This window comes from Bos mutus, chromosome 6 (genome assembly GCF_027580195.1).
Source record: "Bos mutus isolate GX-2022 chromosome 6, NWIPB_WYAK_1.1, whole genome shotgun sequence".
Taxonomy (NCBI): Eukaryota; Metazoa; Chordata; class Mammalia; order Artiodactyla; family Bovidae; genus Bos; species Bos mutus.
The window spans coordinates 26,084,395-26,108,573 of record NC_091622.1 but is presented as its reverse complement, the minus strand read 5'-3'; the positions used below and the strand labels follow the sequence as shown (position 1 = coordinate 26,108,573).

General features: G+C 43.4%; 1 protein-coding gene across 2 annotated transcripts in view; it reads right to left on the bottom strand.

The window, feature by feature from the left end:
- TSPAN5 (tetraspanin 5) overlaps positions 1-24,179 on the bottom strand; it is a 181,943-nt gene that overhangs the window by 34,693 nt on the left and 123,071 nt on the right. For both annotated transcript variants that reach the window (XM_005910176.2, XM_070372107.1), the window contains exon 2: positions 1,333-1,383. In XM_005910176.2, coding sequence (XP_005910238.1) covers positions 1,333-1,383 — 51 coding nt within the window. The remainder of the gene's footprint in view (positions 1-1,332; positions 1,384-24,179) is intronic.

Sequence of the window (24,179 nt, the reverse complement as noted above, 5' to 3'; positions counted from 1 at the left end):
AAGTTTCTGGAGATAAAATTCTGTTTTGGGAACTTAATTTGTTTCCCTTGATGTACAGTCACCACCCTTCCTCATAAGGTTGCTGGAAGGTGGTTCATTTTCCATAAACATTTCACAATCTGTACAAGTATTCTGAAAATAAACAGATGGCAGTTCAATTTCAAAACTCGGGATTTACTTTGAGTTTTACTGGATACAATCTATCTAAACATTGTTTTACTTGTGGAAATGCCTTCTTGCAGCTGAAGGGCTTTTGTTTGCTGGACTTTCTTAGTTCTTCTCTCCTTTCCTAATACACAGACCACTTCAAAGGAATGCCTGACTTCAGGCCTTGGTCAAGTTCAGAGGGTGAAATGTCAATGTGATAAGAGAATGGTCTTCTGGGAAAATTTCAGCTAAATGTCTTAGTTTACAACTTTTAACCAATCCATGCACGCCCTCACTCTCATAGGTGGGAGATGATAAAGCTTTACTGTGTAGCCAAATACCAGAACAGATAAAATGCTGCCAATGATCTCATGTCCAAAGAAGGAAGGAAAAAAGAGTATTTATTTTTGAATTCCACTGCTTGGCGTCAAAGGAGAAGCTGCAGAAAAAAACTTCAAAGGTATGGATAGGAAGGGAAGTGGAGGAATGGACACAGGGCAGTGTTGTTGTGAGGGTGTTGTTTACATAATAAACCACCCAGAACATTGTGTCTTCATATAGCCTTCTCCATAGATCCAGATTTATTTTTTTACTGTGTGATATTTGATGACACAGTTTGGATATTCCTTAACATTTCCAATCAGCACACAAGTGTTCACACTCTTAGCAACACTGATAAGTTTATCTGATTTTCAAACACGAATTGTATCTAGTTTCTTCCATACGTACCACATGCTAATAGCTTAGCATATAATGTTCACACTCAAATATAATCTTCACGGCTTGAATAATCTTCCAAAGGGTTTTTTAAAAAATAAAAGAGAAAAAAAGGCTCCAGGTGCTTATTTAGTATTGTTAGTATTATTTATATGCATTACTGAAATTCTTGTGCCAGAGTGTTCCCATGTTCCATGGGAACATGTCTCTCCGGCTAACTGATAAAATTCCAATAACACATTCTGTGTTATGCACGTGTGTTGTTACTTCTGTAATTATTTTTGTGCAATGATCAATTTAGGCTCCATTCTTCAATCTTTGAACTGTGACATTATTTTTCAGGGGTACTTTTTCGTTAAAGAGCCATGTTTCCATACACTTGGCAGTCATCAAAGAGGAAAAAGAGACAACATATAACGTGCAGCTTCTTACAAACAAAATGTGTGATTTTAATGATGTTTTACTTACTTTTTCATTCCACGCCCAGAGTCCGATTCCAAGAAATGCTATTCCCAAAAACTGAAAGAAAGCGAGAAAGTGATGTAAGTATGAGAGTAAATGCCATATTTTCACTAGTACAAAGTTTCAATCACTTTTGTTTTGGTTACTTTATCTGCTGAGAAAGTTTTCTCTAAAATCTAACAGTCTTCAACAGGAAAAGAAATACTACCATCCCCTTGATAAAATTATTACCACATTAAGAACAGCACTTGCTTAGAAGTCATTCAGATTATAAAGAATAATAATTAGGTAAAATCTTGAATAAAATTAAAGTCATCAATAATGTCTGATGCTGCCTTTCTGGACTGGAGAGGAAGCAGTGAGTATGCCATAAACCTAAGCATGATGTTCACTAGAAAATGGATAACTAGGGGCATGAATTTAGCAGAGTTGGAGATTTTCTCCTTGCCATCATGCCATTAAGAATGGGCTGCAGCAGGGAGGGCCTGCAGAAACCCCCAGTATCCCTCAGTCAACTCTTTATCACCCCTTCTAAAGGGAACAGGACCCTTATCAAGTCCAGGATGACCCAAACAAAACACCTGGAATCTTTGTCAGAAACTTATAATACTTACATTGTAGTTGAAAGGGCTTCCATGACTTGGCCTAAACTCAGTGCTATAACTTCACGCATAACACAGAGCACACAAATAACATGCAAGGTTGAACTAAAAATACACAGACTCAGCCATCCATCAGCTGCATTGAGTATGGGGCTAGAGAGGGGAGCAACAGTAACCAGGAGGATAGTCCATTTGAATCAGTTCTCACAGCATTCCATCTCCTTTAAGAGACACGTTTTTTCCAGCACACTTTAACATCTCTGAAATTGGGATGTGTCTTAAAAATGATGGTATCTCAGTTTAATTGCTTTTTTACCCCCCTTGACTGTACCTCAAATAATAGTGTGTCTTATAACCAGAGTTCCACAGGTTTGGAAACACGTGGCACACGGCTCAGAGCTCAGTGATCAGGACTGGCTGTAACTGGCCACAAGGAAAGACACATCTTAGTCCTCATCTTTATTATCCACAGCAACTCTGAGTTTCCTTTCCAAACAGTGAGGTGAAAAGAGGGTGGGCAGGTTGAGACTGAGGGCCGTGGCGCATGCTGTTTATTTTACTAACATCTTGATCAAGTTAAACGTCAGGGAAGCTGTCCACTGAGAGGGAGCCGTGGAGAAGATGAGAGTAAGGGTGGTTACTCTCTCCAGTTTCAGGGAAATCTGAGAAGGGTCCACCTGGCGAGGTCTTTGCCATTTGCAGCGGGGAGCTACAGACACTTTGTAGGCAATGACTAACAAATCCAAAAAGGGGCTGGGAAAACAGCAGGAGCAGAGGGAAAAGAGCGAACGGGAAATAATACAGAGGAGTGACTGCTCGGAAAAGGTGGTGGTGTTTTTACAAGCAGAACTTCCCAAGCCCTAGACAATTATCTGACACTGCAGTGACACAGCACTTGATGCACTCTGAGTTCCTACACAGAAAAGTTCGGCACTGTGGCCTCGATGGAGCAAAACCGAAGGACCCCTTTCTTCCAAGCTACCCTTGGTCACGGAAGTCTGAGAACATTTAGAAAAATGTATTTTCAGCATGCCAACAAAAAACCAGTATGCTTAGCCTCTCTACTGCCCTGACCAGAATGTTATTTCACTTTACAGTTCCTATCGGAAGCCACAAATGCACCAGCCTCTCAAATGACTCAAAATGTTTCTGGGTCTCTACAGTACAAAAATAATGCCACTCAGCATGTCACTCTCATTTTCACAGGTCCCAGACCAGTAGGGTAACAGAGACGACTGCACACATGGGAGACCATTAGACCTACATCCTTATTGACATCAAACTCAGCCCAGGGAAGTCTGAGACTTTCTCATGTTAAAGCCCTTTGCGGACAAAGGCAGGTCACTCCCCTGATGCAGTGAATCACAGTGTCACCCCGAGCAATGGTGGGATGCTGTGACAGAGGACACCATGACCTGCTGTCCGTCTTGCTGAGGAGGGCAGACAGGTCATCGCTGAGGTCCCCTGCCTCACTGCTAACATTACCTTCTCTTTATTACGTGTCAGGCACTGTGCTAGTGCCTTCTGTATGCCATGTCTCTCTTAAGCATCGCAACTATTTATTCTGAAGGAGGCATTATTATTAACTCCATTTTGAGAAAGATTAATTTGCTCAGAGGCACACAGCTTCTGAGTGGAGAAGCAGAGATTTGGACCAACATGAATGTAACAGCAACATTCGTGTTCTTACCAGTAGTGATAAGTCCCCATTTTCCTCTGTGGGACAGAAAGTTGATACATTCAGATTAGAAGTATATGGGATATGATGAGGATATCATATGTACCCGCCCAAGGAAGCAATGGGAAGTTGAGAGGGTAAAAAGAGATGAGAACTTTGCCTTCACATAAAGAACAGGCTATAGAACAGACATTCCCCAGGCTGGTGACAGCAACGGAGTAACATAGAAAACAAATTCAGTGGTGGGTCAACTTTCTCCTCTTTGAATAATCTTTTTCTTGGGAACACAGAGATTATTTGTCACTTTGAAAAATCGTTTTCTTTCCCAAATCATATAAACAGATTGGAAACAACATTTTTGACAAAGAAAAGAGAAAAAAAAATCAGGATCTGAAGAAGACTGAAAGACAATTTCCTTTACAATTTTGCTCCAATATTTCCTGCCTTAACTGTGACCTCCCAAACAAGGTTTGAGGATTTGGAGAAAGACACCGAATCTGAAATCCAGGAAAGCACTCAATTGCTAAGCGAGTGGTGCGGGGCCGGGACCTCAGCCCGTACATAGCTCTACGGCTCCATCATCAGCCAACATCCTCCCAATGACTTTCAGCCCATATGCTTTCTTTTAAAATCAAGTTGTTCCAGCTCCAACAATTAAACAGAGAAGAGCCAAAAAACAGACACAGGCACGCAGCACTTGAAGCACACCGAGTTTCCCCCTTCCCACCTCCAGAAGAAAAGGCGACCATAAACCCCCAAATTGACCTTGTTCTGAAACCCAAAGGCCACTTTACAGGGAACAAATGAGAACATTAAAGTCAATTCTTTATTCCTTTGAAATAGAAACAAGACCAGATCTGAGGCATCCTCCCATGTGGCAATGTATGCAAACACACAGGCAAATGTTTGTCTATCCAACTTTGATGTTTTAAAATGAATATTAATTTTGCCAACATTTGCCAAATGCTAATTATGAACTAAGCACCATACTAAGTACTGTGTTTTATATGAATGAGTTAAAACAGCAGTGCCTAACACAGCAGGCTCCCAGCCACCGGGCACTTGAAACATGGTTAGTTCAAAGTGAGATGTGCTAGGAGGTGTAAAATATACTCTGGATTTAAAAGACTTAACATTCTGAAGAATGTAAAAGTTCTCATTAACAGCTGCGTATTTATTTTTAATTGGAGTATAGATGATTTACAGTGTTGTCTTAGTTTCAGGCATACAGTAATGTGATTCAGTAATACATATATATCAATATATCTATTCTTTTTCAGATTCTTTTCCATTATAAGTTATTTAAGATGTTGTAGTTCCCTGTGTTATATGATACATCCTTGTTATCTATTTTAAGTATGTAGTACGTATCTATTAATCTCAAATTCCTAATTTATTCACCCCCACCTTTCCTTTCTTGTAACCATAAGTTTGTTTTCTACTTCTGTGAGTCTCTGTTTTGTATGTGAGTTTATTTGTATCATTTCTTTAGATTCCACATAAAAGTGATATCACGTGACATTTGTCTGACTTACTTCACTCAGTACGACAATCTCTAGGCCCATCCATGTTGCTGCAGATGGCATTATTTCATTCTTTTTTATGACTTTTTTTTTACAGCTGTTTTATTTTTGATTACACGTTGAAATGATAATACTTCAGCTATATTGGGTTAAATATTTTAAAAATTAATTTCACTTATTTTACTATTTACTGAAGTAGTTGATTTATAAGATCATATGAGTTTCAGGTATACCACATAGTGATTCAATATTTTTACAGATTATACTCAGTTTAAAGTTACAAAATCATGGCTATATTTCCCTGTGCTGTATAATGTATCCATGAAGCTTACTTAATAGATTTTTTAAAAAATATAGCTAGTGGAACATTTAATTTAAATTATATATGTGGCTTGCACTATATTACTATTGGACAATGCTGTTCTAAAGTATACCACGATAATACCATGCAGTAGAAATATTATCCCCATTTCATAGATAAGGAAACTGAGACTTGGACACATGGAGTAAGTCTCCCAAGATTACACAGGGGCCTGAGCTGGGCTGCTCAGGCAACTTGACTCCTCGGTCCAAGCTCCAGACTATTATAGTAGTATACTTTGCTGAGGTGCATAAAATGTCTGTTCAGCCAAACAAAGGATGGAGAATTATACTGAAACTCATGTTTTAAGACTCAAAAGTACTTCTTTAATTTCTAGGTATTCAAAGCAAAGCATGTTTTCCTGACTAGGAATGAGAACAGCACGTGGGTAGAAACAGAAAGGAGCGTGTGGATGGAAGCCCACCAGGCTTTGCAGAACAACAGCCAGCAGAGCTGATCCTCAAGAAAAGCTGGAGAGGACAGTGGCCCTGTGATGTGACTAGGACGATGGGGCTTCTCTGCCAGGAAGGTCACACCTGCCCCCTTTCCTCTTCCTCCATCTGTTGTTTTTGTCCTTGCTGAGCTCCCAACATATCAGAAATGGACCAATGTTCCATTATGCTACTTGGTACAACAACGGATGCTTCAAGAAGCCATTCACTCATCTATCTACAACCTTCAACAAACATTTTTCAAGTTCCTGCTTTGTGCTAGGCACTGCTTTTATCTTGTGATAAATGTAGGTAAGAAAACAGACATAGTCCCTGTTTCCAGAGATCTTAAAGTCTAGATAGAAAGATACATCTTTACCAAATAATGTGTAAAAGACAAAATCACCCTTGACGGTGCTCTAAAGGAGAAGAACATAAGACCAATACAAATGATAAGAGGGACATGTGACCGAGAATAGTAGTCCAGAAAGTGCGTGTATGCTCACTCGTGTCTGGCTCTTCATGATCCCAGATGGCAGCCCCCCAGGCTCCTCTGTCCATGGAATTTTCCAGGTAAGAATACTGGAGTGGGTTGCCATTTCCTCCTCCAGGGGATCTTCCCAACCCAGGGACTGAACCCACATCTCCTGTACTGGCAGGTGGATTCTTTACTGCTGAACCACCGGGGAAGCCAGTCCAGGAAGGCTTCCCTAAGTAAGCGACGTAGGAACTGAGGTCTGCAAGATGAGAAGACATTAACTGGGATAGAAAAGAAGGCAGAGTGATTCAGGTAGAGGGAAGAGAATGTGCAAAGGCCCTGGGGTGAGAGAAGCACAGCAAGTAAAGGGTCTACAAGTGACCGGTATGACAGGTGCACAAACAATGGGGGAAGCAGGTAGGTATGGCAGGCGTGCAATGAGAGATGAGTAGGACCAGCCTACTCAGGGTCTCGTACGTCACCTTAAGGAATCCAGTCATCACCCTAAGAGTGACAGGAAGACATTCAGGGCTGTATGTACGTACTTGGCTGAGATGGGGTGAGAAAGCAGGTTTTTATCAGATTTGGTCTTTGGGAAAATGACCCGAGTTGCAGAAAAGATGAGTTGAGAGTTCAGAGTAGATGCACAGCAGCTAGGAGGAGCGAGCTTTGGTCATGCAGATAAGACCCAACTGCATCCTGGACTGAAATGTACTGAAGAAGCACATGGAATCGAGAGCATTTAGAAATAAAACTGATATCTTCAGAGATGCCTGGATATGGTCACAGGATGGCGTGGGGTTAAGGCTGAAGGAGAGGGAAGTATAATATTAAGGATAATGCCTGTGTTTCTGACATCTTTTAAATGGAGACTATGGGTCCTCTAAATCCATCTTATGTCCTCTCTGACAGAAATAACGCTCGGGTGTCAATTTCATAACTAGCTTGAGATGTAGCAGCATTTCTGAAGGACAGCTTTCTTTCATGGGTATTTTGGCTGCTCTCTGAATTCTCTTTGAAGCAAGTTTCAGCTTGCATACTTTTAAAAAATAAATTATTTAAAACCTGTATACATGTCCACCACCTCCTACAACTTTTACTCACAAAAGGAAGCAGTTATGCATATCTGTATGTTAAAGTTCACAGGCAATTCTTTTTTATCCCCCCACAGGCAGTTCTTAAATGGACATTTTTGATCCTCTTTGCTTAAAAAACAACAACAATGACATCTGTCTGGCACCCTATGAACAGACTCGAAATAACAATGCAGCAAGGTAAACACAGTAGGGGAAAATAAAAATCAGGTCAATTTTCTCACCTAACTGGAACCTGGAAAATATCATCCTAAATAACAATGGAAAGAACTTTTATTCCTTAATCATTCTGATGACGTTGTTTTTAAAAATCATAAGCTGTGCCTGAATAAACAGGAGAGATGCATTTTAAAACCTTTGGCACAGAAGAGAGGAAAGGGAAAGAAGAGGTGTATTTTCCTGGAGTACGTGTATGTTTTATGAAGATGTTTTTCTGACACCTAAGTCTGACCCAGACTCCAGGTCTGGCGGGGTGGATGAGCGGAGCAGTCCACACAAGTGTGCTAAATACTTCTGTTAACAAAATCTATATCGTCTCTATCAAACATGGGCTGATGCAGGAGTAAAACACCTCTGGGCAGAATTCTTGCCATGTCAGAAGAGTATAAACACGGGTTAGTGGAAAATTCAATACGCAGAAAGGCAATCCCAATTTTGCCACTGGGTCCCCATGTCCCAGTTTGTACAAAGTGTCCAGAATCCTTATGATAAGATGGCATGGCAGATCAAGTACAGACTTGTAAACAGGATATTTCCCATCTGAGCCAGGGTCAACCTCTCACTTCACTTCGCCCTCGTGGCCTCCTCATGCAGCCCGAACACAGGCAGCCGGAAGAAGCCCAGCTCTGGCTGGGCTTGTGGTTTCGTGACCTCGGAAAGGCTCCTTGTTTGTTCAGCACACATTTACTGAGCATCTGCTATGAGCCAGGTAGCCCTCTAGGGGCCCTGGATAATTATCACTGGGAAGCGAAACAGACAAATGTGCCTGCTCTTGCAGCTGACATTCTCATCAGGCCATGTGGGGAACGAAAGACACTAAAAAGAAGCATATGTGAGTTAGATCACGTACAGCTGTAGAAGACGAGAGACACTGAGGGAAAAGAGAGCAGCATGGGGGAGTGAGGTGTGGTCCAGGGAGGGGTGAGCTGCTGTGACGCTGAAATGGGGCGGACAGAGCAAGTCTCCACCAAGACAGTCACGTAAGCAAAGACACGAGGGACGTGAAGGTGCTGGCTGGTAGGTGTCAGGGAACCGAGTTCCAGGCAAAGCAGCAGCCTGGCTAAGGGCCTAAGCTAAGGTGTCCAGGTTTAATGGAGGAACAGGGGCCACACTGGTTGGTTTCTGAAGGCCATGGCGGTGACTGGTTTCTCCTGGAGACAGAAGGAACCACGGGAGGGTTTCCTGATTTCCCAGAGCCCCCTGGTCCTAATGTGTCAAACAGAGATACTAAGGGCCCCTGAGGAAAGAGAGCAACTTCAGGGTCAATGTGACAGCGTAAGGACTGGGTGACTCAGAACTCGACTGACATGCCTGGAATAGTTGGCACTTCCTACATGTCTGTTCCCTCCCCATCCTCAGTCCTTTCTCAGCTGCAGCAGCCTCTCCCCAGACCTAGGCCAGGTCAGGATGACTCCTGCTCCCTCTGGGTGCAGTCTTGCCTCCTCCAAGGATGAGGAAGCATCCTCGTTCAGGGACCAGCGGCCCCTCTCTTCTCAGCTGCTGCACCTCTCACACGTGGACCCTTACCTGACATTTACACACACAGGGCTGAAAAGTTGCCACATGGCCCGAGGTCAGACTCTGGGAGTGATGGGGGCTGTATTAACTGGACGGCATGTGCTATTTAAGGGGCAGGAACACCTGCCTCCAATGAATCATCTCCTTCCCCTGCGCAGGCGGGAGGCTCCTTCCAGGAACAGCGTCTACAAGTACCCCTGCGCGTTTACAAGAAACACACTCCAGTCAGGATACCGAGACCGAGTTTAACCTCGAGTCTTTCCTCTTTCTTGTCTCGTCAGTCTCGTTCTTGAATACTGAGAGTCACTGGCGTCAGAACTTCAAAACCTGCTAATTCTGAAACCCCACATGATAGTAAGTTTCTCCCCATCAGGGCTTCTCAGTGCATTGTCCTTCCCCCTAACCTTATCACTCTTCACTTTTACCTTATACCCTTCATGATTTGTTTTGGTTCCTTTATATCCATTCTTAAAAACGGAATCTTTGGGGAAGAATGTGGAATATAAATTATAACCAATATCGGGACTTTTCTGGCAGTCCAGAGGTTGGGACTTTGCCTTCCAATGCAGAGGGTATGGGTTCAAAAGCTGGTCAGGAGGTTAAGACCCTATATGTCGCATGGCCGAAAAACCAAAACATAAAACAGAAGTAACATCCAAAAAAAGACTTTCAAAAAGGTCTACATTAAAAAAAAAAATCTAAAATAATTATAAGTAATATTGACTGGGGCAACATCTCCATCTACACCCCCCTTTTATGAAAACTGGCCACCCCCCTCAAGGGTGGGCCCCTGCAGTCATGTATGCAAAGGAGAGCCCAGCCCCTCTCCACCCTCTGTAGACTGAACAGCAGACTGCAGTAGGCCTGCATCTCAGAAAGAGCCATTTATTCAATACGAGACCAGAGTCTCTCTTGCCCAGAAATCGAGTGTTGGACATGGTGATTTTTATCAGCTTCAGTCTCCCTTAGGCTGGAAGAGACCGGGCTGCCTTGGAGGGAGCATGCAGATACAGAAACAGAAAAGGGGGACTTCTGTTACTGCCCACTCTCCACTCCTCATCCCCAGCACCCCGGCCACACGTCCTGATCCTGAGTTCCACGCGATGCCCCTGGGTCCCTACTGTACATCTCCTCCTCCCATCCTGACTCAAGTTACTTTGGGAGCTTCCTGTTACTTGCTACCAAGAGGGTCCTAAGACAGAAGTAAGAGACCAGTTTCCCTCGCACTTAGTCTGTGACAAGCTTGCTATAAACAGTTAAGTGTGTGGGACAGGCATGAGCACGATGGGGCTCCAGAGACTAACAATGATGTGGTGGAGGGTGCTTTTCCCAATAGCTGAGGACAGACTCTGGTGGCTCTGAACTACCGGGAAAGCTGTTGTGACCTAATGTGAGAAGCTACACGTGATTCAGCCATGTTCTTCCTCAGAGAAAGGGCTGCCTTCTGCTTGCTGATTGAATTTTGGAAGCAGAATGACACAGCCAGAACCCCAGAAACGGTTCCCAGGCAGAGACGTGGTTCCCAAGCATTATAGATCTGTGTTTTCTCCTCCTGTTTTCCCAGAGAGGAGGGCAGGGCTCTCTCTGCCTTTGAACTCCACCAGGAGACAGCCAGAGCACCTCTTGAAGAAATGTCTACAATCCAGGGACATTCTCATTCACAAATTCCTTTGTTAAGAGTTTGGAGCTTAACATTTTGGCAAAAACTAGTGCAATTTCAGTTTCTCAGTAATCCGAGATGGGAAGGGAGAGGAAGGCAGGGAGGGCCTGCAGGCCGTATAGCCCATATTCCTCTAGGAACTCTCTCAGGCAATGCACGCACACAGAAAGGAACACAGGGGATCGTGCAGTTCTGGATGGAATCACGGAGGCTGCAAGTTTACAGACCACTGATCTTTGTATCAGTCAAAGCCAGGCTTATACTGCCTGGATACTCCATCTATACTTCTCTGATAAGATAAAAACCAAGGCTAAGAAGAGACCACACAGATGTTCTGAAAGCTGAGGAGGACTGAAGGACTCAAGAATTTCACATGACAAGTATGAGCAGTAAGCTATCTGCAGACAAACATCAGCCTTGTGGAAATAAGCTCCTGTTTGCATTAAACAGCCAAGCAGTGCAGCTCCGGCGAACGGCAGCTTCAAAAGTTTAAGACTCTCACATGTACACTGTTTTTGTATTGAAACATCGTAAAGTTTTAAAGAAACATCTGAGGCAAGGCTTAATGGTAAATGCAGAGAAAAATTAAAATAGGATTACTCTTTTTTAAAAGCACAAGTAGGACTATGTATTTCAATTCCCTCAATAAGGGCACTATGCTAGAGGCCAGGGACAGGAAGGTCACAAGCATAACAGTTGGTCTCTTAAAGAGCTAGCTGTCGAGGGGCGGAAAGTGGGAACAGGTAAATAAAACCAAGACTCAAGCACAGGGAATGGCGTGGCACCTGCCCGGAGATGCAGAGCCACAGAGACAGAGGGGAGGCCCTGGGCTCCCTGCGGGGCGGGGTGGGGGCAGGGGCTCAGAGGAAGCTTCCTAGGAAGTGACAGGAAAGGAGAAAGGAAGTGTCTCCTGCAGAGGAAGCAGTGCGTGCAAAAGGAACAAAGCCTGAAACAGCCTGTCTCTCAGGAAACCAGAAACGCTGCCTGGGCTGGAGCGGAGACATCAGGCCAGGCCCCGGGCCAGCAGCGACTCCCAGTGTGGGTCCTGCTCCACAGACTAATGGAAAAATGCAGATTCTCAGGGGGTCCCAGGCCTACCTCCTCAGCAACTCTGGGGATGGGGCCCTGCAAGCCCTGTCTTAACCAGCACTCCAGCTAACTGTGGTACCCGGTGAAGGCTGACATTGCTAAGTAGGCTGTGTGTGTCCTGGGGACCAAGGCACCACCAAGCTACTTGAAGCCAACCAAGGATTTTTGATGAGATGGTGACAAGATCAGACTGCATTTTGGAAAAATCATTCCAGTACAGTACAGATAATAAAAAGAAGGGACGTGAGACTGCGGGTGAGATGAGTAAGGAGGTTCCTGCAGTAATTCTGGTGACAGTGACACGAGCCTAGAAAGGCAGAGGCAGTGGCAGTAAGATGAAGACAGAAGATGAAGGAGGAGATTCTGCAGGACATGGTGACAGGAAGCATGGGGTATAAGGTCAAGATCACGGTTTTCTCAACAAGAACGCTTCGTTTCCACCCTAAATACGTGACAATATGGGCAAGTCACTCAATCTCTCTATTCCTCAGTTTCCAAATCCATAAAATGAGGATACTGATTTCCACGAAAACACTGCTCCATGGAAGCAGAGATTCTTCCAGCTCCTTCTGTACCCCCTAAACTTAGAACAATGTGTGATTCACAGTAGGTCTTAAATAAACATTTGTTGAATGAATGAGTGAATTAGTGGTGGGAGATGAGGAAGAAAGAGGAATCTATGAAAATTCCCAGGATTTTAGCTGAAGCAACTTAATAGCCTACTGTCCTTCTCAAAGTTAGGAATGTGAGTGAGGGAGAAGATTTTAGGAGAAACATACATTTGTGAAATCAGTTTCAGACACGTTACCACTCAGATGGACTCAGATATGCAAGTTAAGGTGTCCTGGCATAGTCACATGAGGGCCAGGAGGCCAGAGTGCACACTCAGGTGAGAAATCCAGCTCCATCACTTACAGTGTGACCTCGGACAAACAGCTGACCCTCTCAGTTCTCTATTTCTTCCTCTCCAAATGTGGAGACAGCAGTATCCGTCTCAAAGAGCCACTGAGGGAGACTGGAAGCAATAATGCACGTAATGTGCTTTGAAAAGGGCCTGGCACGCAGGACATGCTCAATGAGTAATTGTTCCTGTGGTTATTGTTAAGGCCACGTAAAGAGTCTGTAGAGAAGAGGGCCGCGGCATCATCCCAGAGGACAGTGAGATTCATGGTGAAGTGCACAGAGGGAACTGGAGGGGGGGATCACAGAGGTAGACAGAGGGGTGGCAGGAGACCAAGAGAGACAGCTGCCCCCAAAAGCAAAGATAAAAAGTCTGCCACTTGTGATTAAATGTTGAAGTGAAGAGTCAGTCATGTCCGACTCTTGTGACCCCATGGACTGTAGCCCGCCAGGCTCCTCTGTCCATGGGATTCTCTGGGCAAGAGTACTGGAGTGGGTTGCCATTTCCTTCTCCAGGGGATCTTCCCAACCCAGGGATCAAACCCAGGTCTCCTGCATTGCAGGTGGATTCTTTTCCATCTGAGCCACTAGGAAGCAGAATAGGTCTGCTCTGCTAAGCAAAAGAGCTGACACAGTGGAGACTGCTTGTGTTCAACTAAACTGGAAATAAAACGTAGAACAACAAGAAAACATTCAACACAATCACTTCCCTTATTTCAGACTCGTCCCTGGCCTTGGAGGCCATGGGCACCACCACCAGACATTCCCAGCAGGATGCCTGAGCAAGACCCAAGATGAGCTGAGAGAGACAGCGGCCACCACAAAGGAACTTGGGACTGGCCTGGGCTCACCTCCGTAATGGCCTCTGCCTTTGTAAAATACAAAAGGGAAAGAGTTAGGCAATGGGTCTCAAAGACCAACAGACTGGGTGTCAGGAAACCCCAGGTTTCATACTAGCGTGTGAATTTGGGCAAGTCACTGGACAACCGTCTCCTCAAGTATAGATGGAGAATAACAACTCCTGCTCTAGATACATAGGACTGCAGTGACCAACACGAGGGAAGGGAAGACGTTTTGAAAAGGATACCGGATATAATTAAAATATCACATTTCACCCATCCGATAAAATTATAGTGAGACACATGCTGTTGCCACTGGCTGTGTCGTCGGAACATATGCAGCCCTTAAACGTCAGTGCACAGGAGCTGTTCATGGGATCTGTGCTTATTTGGGGTCTGTTTCCAGAGTATTTTATGTTGGCAGATCATTTTCTTGAGTTTCTGCACTCCTTATGAATCGATTGGCATTACAAGTGAGTCATTTGTGACAGACTATCTTTTCAAGAGATGTGTATAGCAGACAGCCTTAGAAGACGGAGACAGTGTTCCCAGAAACGTTGCAAAGGCTGCAGCAGACTTGCAACCCATTATAAAAGTTTTGAGTTCCCTCAATTCAGGGCTCCCAGCCTATAACACAGCTCATTATGTGCACAGGTGTCAGCTAGCCTGCTCTGCATCACCCTGTGGAAACCAGGGCTCAGGGAAAGAGTGAAGAATGTTGATACACTGGCTACTAATATTGTGTCCTGTATCTCTGACCCAGGAGTCTGGCATCTCTGCCAGCATCTATGACACTGAGATAGGTAACTTGCTAGCTGGCGGGTAGCATACAACCTCAGCTCCCTCACAGCTCTTGACATTTAGTAGTACTGTTTTACAGGAGGGCTGGTGTTCCCCTCACCCAACAGACTGTTCCCTGGTGCCCAAGGCTTGCCCTTGTCTGCCATGTTGGAAGTCAGCTCGGTCAGAGCTGAGGAGGCAGAGGAGCTATTAACTCAGAGTTATTTCTGGTATTCTTTTTTTTAAAAAAAAAAGCTAATACAAATACTCCCTATGCCTGTGTATCTGTGTGTTTTAAATTTTTGTTATACCTTTTAAGGGCTTCCCAGGAGGCACAGAGGTAAAGAATCTACCTGCAGTGCAGAAAACACGAGAGATGCAGGTTTGATCCCTCAGTCGGGAAGATCCCCTGGAGAAGGAAATGGCAACGCACTCCAGTATTCTTGTCTGGAAAATTCCATGGACAGAGCAGCCTGGTGGGCTACAGTCCAGGGGACTGCAAAGAGTCAGACACAACTGAGCACACAAATAGCAGAGCATGCTTTTTTAAAAAAAAAATGTTTGCTTATTCCATAAAATATCCTTTCTTTGGAATTTCCTGGCAGTCCAGTGGTTAGGACTCAGCACTTCCGCTGCCAGGGCCCTGGGTTCAATCCCTAGTCGAGGAACTAAGATACCAGAAGCCTTGAGGCACAGCAAAAAAAAAAAAAACAATCAAATACACACATACATATATATCCTTTCTTTTCAGAGAAATATAATGACATTTACACATTTTCTGGGGGGAAAAGTGACTCCCTTACTGAATGAATTTTTTTTGCTATAGTCAATGTATAATTCTTTCATTTAAAAATGTTCTCATTTAACTGTAAGTATTAAAAATTCTTCTAAAAAATAACTGCATATTTCAGGTGAATTTTAGAAATCATGTGTCTTAGTTAGAAATAATTATTAAAGAACACTAGGGGCATGTAACTCCAATTTTCCAGGCATTATAGATACAATGAGCGGAATGGTGGTACCTACGCTCTCCGCCTCCATCACCCACTCATCACCCACTTGCACAGCCTCCTCCCAGCCCACTTAGGCAAAACCACTACAGGAAACCATATTCAGAGTATACTGACCTCTTGTTAGAATTCAGGATGTATAAAATGAAATCTTATTGATAACATCAGTAACAAAGGCATCCATGAAGTCACCTTTGAGAACCACTAGTTCACATTAAACAGGAGTCCAATTTTCTCCCAGTGGGCCTTTGAAATGCTAAGTTCTAAGAGAAACCTGCTACACCCTAGAATTGCCATGTAGCCTTAATAGCTATCACAGATGTTGTAATTTTGATCCAATTAAATATGCACAAAAAAGAGTAATAGTACGTACCTTCATCTCAAGCTCTTTTTACATTTCCACGTACATGTTTTAAATGCCCTTAATGTTTTTACTGGATTGACAGCATCTTTCTGATGCTTTATATTTGATCACAATCTAAGACATCTTGAGAGATGAATGTAGAATACATAGAGCACACCCAGGAGATACAAATCCATTGATTATCATGTGAAAGGAGGCCTGGAGGCAATTAGGCCTTTGCCGTGGATGACAAATAAGCCCCACATAAAATGTTCTATACACTGAGGCGTCTTTGATAGGTCCTACTGGCTCAATGACTCACAAAGGATGGGGAGAGAGAACATCTGAAAACAAAGGGCAGGCTGCCGGCACCATTTAGCTATTTATTCTGTATGTTCAGCTCAGTTTTTCCCCTTTCCAACTTTTCATGAAACCATAAAAAGAAATGGAATGGATTCTTTTCAACCAGGAACATCAGCACTGCATACTAAGGAGGAAAGTATTGGCTTAACACAGGGCCCATATAAACCACTAAATATCAACCCAGTCTCTCTAGTTAGGTATTTTTAATAGGGGAAGTGGGTTTTGACAAATCACTCTTTTATATGTTCTTTCATAGAAGAGTTTAACACACAGACTCTCGGAAATCAATTTACATACAGGACAAGCTGTAGCTGAACCATTCACAGCTTCAGGATGGAAGACTGCGTTCTCAACAGGCACTGCCTTGGAAACTATCCGTGTATGTGCACTCTGGAATTTTCCTTTTCTGTTGGAATTGTCTGGAACCATTTCAAGATGAACAACAGCGTAAGTGATGTGTGAATAAGCTGTACCTATTTCCTCTCATTTAAAGATGCCCACAATTTTTTTGTTCTCTGAGCCAAAGCTGCAAGACATTAAAATGATTTGAAGACAGAAAACAATGTGCTATAGGTAACATGCTTCTAAAAGGATTTATTAATCCAGATGAATGCAAAAACTGAATATGGAAATAGGAATACTTTTTAAAGACTAAGACCACATTTTCCTCAAGTTAAAAGGGATAGTATAAAGGGACCAGATGAGCCATGAATAGTAACACAATCAAATGAGCATGGCCTTTGATGACAAACCATCGTTCAAGTCTGGGCCCTGGCCAAGATAGATGTGACCCTGGGCAAGTTGACAGCTCTCAGTTTTCTCACCCATAAATGGTGGTAGTAACAGCATCCTCACAGGACTGATGTGAGAAGATCAGAGTTAAGGGAAGTGTTCTGTGTATAGTATGCACCCAATGAACAAATTATTATTGCAATTAAAAATGTTATGGAAAAAGTCTCTTCCTTAAAGGTCATATAGGCTCACAACAAAAAGCAATGATCATGTCATCTGTGTGTTAGGTCAATCTAGCAGATTTTTTACTGGAACTGAAATGTATATATTGTGGGGAAAAAAAAAAGATTATGAAGAAGATTTTAAACCTTCCTTCCCCACCCCCACCGTTTTTCAAGAAGCTTCTTCTCATTCTCAATACAAGATTTCATTTAAAGCTGGTTAACCAGAGAGGGTTGCCATGGGAAAGTAAACCGCTGACAGTACACATTAGGTTCACACTAATTTATAAAGGTAGCATAACGCTTATGAAAAATAAGCTGGCTGGACGCCCATGGTTTGCCCTTGAGTCTCAGCCAACAAGGAAGTTTCATGCAATGTGATTAGTGAATGAGGAGACCCTGGGTGATTAATTAGTGCTCGCATCAATCCCATCAGACAGGCTTTCAGCCAGTAATGTAAAATAAGCCACCCGATTCTAACTTTCTCATCTCCATACTGACATCCGTGTGAACATGACTTTGTCAAGCACTATAAATATTGAAGGAAGATTTCCTCCAAATCTCTTTTAAGACAAATCCCGCTTCCTCTGACATATATCTTAGCTCTGATAAATGGCAGACTGGATGGGGAAGAATCAAAATAAGGAAGCTTCTGTGAAAATTCTCTGAGTGCTGAATTTAACTAAGCTCACTTCATAAGTCCCTACAAGTGCCTGGTGCTCAAACGAGAAAAACGTGCCTATGGATGAACAGATTTACTGTAAAAACCTAAGGGTCCATCAGCCTCTTAAAAAACAAAGTTATTATAAAAACTGTGCGTCAGTAACTTCTACTAGATGCTTTTTATGCAGTTAGCTGTGTGTTACTTCCCTTTTCACTGCTTCGTTGGATGTTAAGTAATTTGTTTTTAATCTATAATTCCCTAGATATTTCTGCTGTGTCCATTTCACTGTGGAAAGATGTCACCATGTCTAGATCTGCTGGTTTATATTGCTGCACAAACAGTTCTCTGCTATCGATTATTATTTCAGACAAGCTTCTTAAATTAGATTTAAAAGAGAAAAATAACTTTCCTGAATTAAATCAGTCCCTTTAAATGAGGTCGACCTTTGGGTAGATAATCTGTGTAAACATAAAATGGGTCCTGCATGCCTCTAAATCTCATCATTAGTCAGGATCTCAAAACTGGGCTCCAAACATGAGATAATGGTGCATGGCTAAGATATAAATACTCTATTACGGTTTATATAATATTTTTTTATGGTAGATGAAAGGGTCTACATCAATAATACTACGTATGCTGCTGCTGCTAAGTCGCTTTAGTCGTGTCCGACTCTGCGTGACCCCACAGACGGCAGCCCACCAGGCTCCCCCGTCCCTGGGATTCTCCAGGCAAGAACAATGGAGTGGGTTACCATTTCCTTCTCCAATGCATGAAAGTGAAAAGTGAAAGTGAAGTTGCTCAGTCGTGTCCGACTAGCGACCCCACAGACTGCAGCCCACCAGGCTCCTCCGTCCCCTCAATATAGGATCTAGAGAACAGTGTATCTACACATGGAAACATCTAAAAATGTCTTATGTCATAAATGCAGGTCTCATAGGCTAAAATCATTATCTGTTCCATGCTGCAAAGGCCTGAGGTTTAAAGATACCAGGCTGTGCTTAATCAGAGAGGAGGCTGTTACTGATCTTTGCTCACACACTGCTAGGGCTGAAAGGCACCTCAGATCTAGCAGAGTCATGTCAGGAAACAGGAAATTGAGAATCTCCATTTAGAAGCTGGAACCCTGATGCCAACCTGTATCATTCTTTTCCAGAGACACAGGAATCCAAGGCAGTAGTCATGGCAAGAAGCTTCTGCTGCTCCCGAGTCCACCCCAAATGGCTTTCGAATGTCAGCAAAGCAGCCAAAAGACTGAAGCAGCCAAGACACCAGGCAATTTCTTAACAAACACCTTGGAGTCTGAACCTCAGAGCAACGGGCAGGACTCCTGCTACACACAGGCTGATAAATGACCACAGGGACCAAGCATTTGCCATCTAGACACAGAGATAAGTCAATAATTAACCTAAAAACCAATTTGCAGTAAATTTCATAAATGAGATTGAGAAAAAAACGGTAAGTTCAGAGAAGGCCACCAGCTGCCAAGATGAGGGAAGATTACATGGTGGGGAGGGGGGAGATGGGTATCAGGGGAGGGTGAGACTGTCAAGAAATGGAGATGAGTCTTCCTAATCTGTGAGTTTTCAACCAGCAAGTTTGAAAACCTGCTGATATCAGTTTAGCAGGTCAGACCAGCATGTTCTATAGGGAACAGAATGTATTTCATGTGGCAAGATGAAGTACTGCTTCATGAAACTTCTGTTTCATATGTAAAATGTACTTCTTATTGAGGGTCTTGGTCAAAATGTTTGAGAGTTTTATGGAAAATGAAGAGTGAAAGTGTCTGTCTGGCTGGAAAATAATAACTTGGTAATGAGGTCACTGTAGGCCAGACTATAGAGGGTCTAGAACATACTATCAAAGAATATAGATTTTATATTTTAAAGGCAAAGAGGTCATTATAGGTTTTTAGCTTTTCACTTTTTTTTATTTTTAGGTTTTGCCAACATGTACTATGCTTAGTATCTCACATACACGATCTCACTTAATTTCAACAACCCTCCTTTGAAGTGGGTATTATTATCTCCATTTCAGAGGAAGAAAGTGAGAATCAGACAGATTATATAACCAGCCCATAAAATGAAGCCAGGTCTTTTGACTTCAAAGCTCATAATATTTAAAAAGAAACAAAACAAAACTATGAAATGATCAGAGCCTGGCTTTAGGCATATTAATCTTGTACCTTCAAACAGCTAAACTGAATAGACTTTAGACAATTATTATTAGTGGGGTTTCTTTTGATCGTTCAGTTTCAGAATTTAAGATCAATTTAAATACGCTCCAAATCTTAGGGGGGAAAAAATCACACCAAAATCAACAGTTAAAACTGCACTTTCTTAATAACCCTAAAAAGATTTGAGTGAAGGTTCTTATTTCTCAACTGCTACATCAGTATACCTTTTATTTCATCCTGCAGTAATTAAGTTGGTGAGTGTTATCACTTGACAAACTCTTTGAGGAAAATACAAAAATAGGTCCAAATGCAGAAGTCGGCCGAAAGCAGAAATACTGACATAAAATAAGTAACCCACTGCGTTCCTCAGACTCCCTCACTCTGGCCTCTATTCTTACACTCAGATGCTCTATCTGATCCTACCTCCGGGGACAACCGTGAGGACTCAGACTGTCATCTGTAAAGAGTGCAGAGCCCAGGGAAAGAAAGGCTGGAGAAAGTCTGGATATCGTCACGGGAGTGGGGGTGGACGCGTGTGTGCCTAGAACCTGCCAACGGTCAACTTCCTAACACAAAAATGTGACAAAGAAGTAACAGTTGATAGAACAATGGTCTGTCTCATTTAACAGGGGGAGAAGAGAAATGGCTGTATCTGATGAGTACAATATGGAAGGCAGGAGTATATTGAGTGGCAAAAGAGAAAAAATATGCTTCCCTTTTTCTGCTAAAAACCACACACAAGAATTAAAACACACACACACACACACAAGAATCGAAAAAGCCCTCCACACAGTCAGAATAACCCAGTCGCCCAATGCCCAGAGAAACCAGGACAGTAAAAGTACTGCCCTGGCCAGTGTGTGAGCTGGACAGAGAATGTGTACTGAGGGTCCAGCAGACCAAAAGAGCCAGCTGAGCACAGGACTCTGCCCTGCACACCCTGAATGAGCTAGCTAATGTTTCTTGACTGAAGTATGGACCCTCTTTAAAAGAAAAAATTTCTGACTCTCAGTATTGACTTAATTTACTTTTATTAAGATATTCCTTAAGCGTGCAGAATCAGAAAACTTGTATAAAGTCCCGAATACATTTGGAAATCAACTCCAAGCACTACCAAACTAACAGAACTCACACTAGCTACAATAATTAAATGTAACAGATGATGTTTTTCGCTGCCACTAAAACATTGATGCAGCATCCTGCCTGGTTCCAGCTTTAATCTGTTCTGGTGTTTTGACTTGCATAAATGTTTACCTAGACAACACTTGTTTATGAAAGAATGTTGAATAAAATAGCAAAAAACCCAGAGGGCAGATTGGGATAATCAGACCTCATATTTAACCCAAAGCCAGCCAATTACTATAATGAGGCATCATGATAACTCCGCAAAGCTCTCCTATTCACTTCAGAGGTAGCATGCGTGTGCATGTATGTGTCTGTGTGTGCATGTGCTAAGTCGCTTCAGTCATGTCTGACTCTTTCTGACCTATGGACTGTAGCCTGCCAGGCTCCTCTGTTGGTGGGATTCTCCAGGCAAGAATACTGGAGTGGGTTGCCATGCCCTCCTCCAGAAGATCTTCCCGACCCAGGGTTTGAACCCAAGTCTCTTACGTCTCCTGTGTTGGCAGGCAGGTTCTTTACCACTAGCACCAGCTGGGAAGTCCTTCAGAGGTAGCACTGCAAAGGTATTGAGATTTGCATTTTTCCTGCTTTACTGAGATATAATTGTACACTTTAAACAGACTTTTTACTCAACAATGTGATATTCTGATACTTTGTGAAATGATTACAATCAAGCTCATTAACACAGCCATCACCTCAAAGGGTTACCTTTTTATGTATCTGTATGTTAACAACACTTAAGATCTACTCTCAGCAAATTTCATACATACTATAGAGTATCATTCAGAGAAGGCAATGGCACCCCACTCCAGTACTCTTGCCTGGAAAATCCCATGGATGGAGGAGCCTAGTAGGCTGCAGTTCATGGGGTCACTGAGAGTCGGATACGACTGAGCGACTTCACTTTCACTTTTCACTTTCATGCACTGGAGAAGGAAATGGCAACCCACTCCAATGTTCTTGCCTGGAGAATCCCAGGGAAGAGGGAGCTTGGGGGACTGCCGTCTATGGGGTCACACAGAGTCAGACACGACTGAAGTGACTTAGCAGTAGCAGCATAGAGTATCATTAACTACAGTTGCATTACTGTACATTAGATCTGCAGGACTTAGTCACCCCGAATAACTGAAACTTTGTACCCTTTACCAACATCTCCTCTCCTCCACTCCCTTAAGCCCCCGGCGACCACCACCATTCTACTGTTTTTCAGTTTGACTTTTCAGATTCCACATATAAATGAGATTATGTATTAACTGGATATCTAATCCAATCACTTCTAGAGTGAGAAACAGGCATTTTTTTTTTTCCATTGTGTATTTACCAGCTATGCTCACTACCAATGAACTACAGTGCAAGGTGCACAAGCCAGGCTGGTCCTGCCCAGCCTCCCACAGGGCATGGGAGGATGGTGCTGACTGCTGCCAGTTCAGAGTGACCACAGTACAGACTGCTTCTCATTGATCTTATTGCATCTTTGCAATTACCCCAGGGCAAAATGTACTTTATCTACATTTAACAGGTGAGGAGACAGTTGAATTAAGTGACTCACCCACTGTCACCACGGTCAGATTGGCAGTGGTGAAGCCAGGATGTGAAACCAGGAAGCCTTCCTTGGACACCAGACCCCAAGGTCTAAACCGCAAAAGTTTCCTGACCACTGCAATCACCACGTGGCCCCCATTCACACACTGAGAATACACAGAGGCAGGTGCAGCCCTTGCCTCCAAGCATTATCTTATAATGTGGTTGAGCACATGATCCAGAAGATGCTAACATCTTTAACTGTCCACTAGATATCTTTATTTGGTGGTTCCGCATTCAACCAAGAGAGGTGTGCCCTCAAAGACCAGAGACTTGCCCTGCAAACTGGTAGGGTCTATATTAGGATTTGAAATGATTACTTCTGATGAGTAAGAAACTGCCAGATGTGGGAGCGAGTGTAAAAATCATAAGCCCGATATAAATAGAAACAAGAGCTAACAGTTACTTGAATCCCTGAAATGGCCCTGGTACAGGTGAGCACTTTCTCTGGACGATCCCACTGACATTTCACAACAACTTCTGAGGTGAACACCATTACCACCTTCACTGTGCAAGTGTAGAACCTGAAGACATATGTGGCCTGGCCTGGAGCAGGGAGCCAGGCATCCCACTCCAGAGGCTGAACCCCATCCACATTACCACTGGAGAAGAACTGGGACTTCTGCAACCAGCTTCCCCTGGAACCTGCCTGTCCTGTTTGGTCAAGAGAGATCATTCTGTCAGAAGAACACAGATTTATGATAAATCAGAACCTTCTGGCTTTGAGTCCAAACACTAGTAGGACCCTAAGGAGTGGTGCAATTAAAGATGAAGAGTCTGAGAATGTTCCAGCAAAGAGGTCCACACTGCCGTGGAAACACAAAGCTCAGCTTTGGTCAGAAAACTAGAGTGTGGTTGGTTCCTGCAGTCTCTCGCACTGACTGCCTGGTGGGAAAAGGACTGCTGGAGACTGCCGCCAGCCTCAGGCATGGGCTCGGGTTCACCCAGCCATCCCCTCACTCTTTAGGGTGTGTGCTGCCAGAGGCTGACGAGGCCATTGAGACCGGGACAGAAGACAGGTCCAGGGCAGAGAGGGCTCATAAGCACACCCCATGACACAGCCTCAGATGCCCGGGGACGGAAGTCCCTTTGATTATTAAGACACAGTGACAACAGCTTCCTCATGTTGGTCACCAGTGTGTGCCAGGAACTACAGACCATATAGTAAGAATTCTCACCACCCTGTGAAGTAGACAGTGCTAGCCTCCACCTATCACACAGCCGAGGAGACTGAAGTTCAGAAGGCAGACAGCCTTAGGAAGCAGCTTAAGGCCAGGGTCTCCTAAGCTCACAGCTGTTCCCACCTTCCCAGCTCTGCTCCTCTCTACCTGTGCCCCACTACGGGAGTGGGGGCAAGGAGACTGGGTGGAGGTTGGGCCTAGGGAGAAGGAGAGGGGAGTCAAACTGAGAAAGAGATACTGAGAGCCAACAGAGTTCAGTCCTTTCATTTATAGTAAACTAAAGACGTTCTT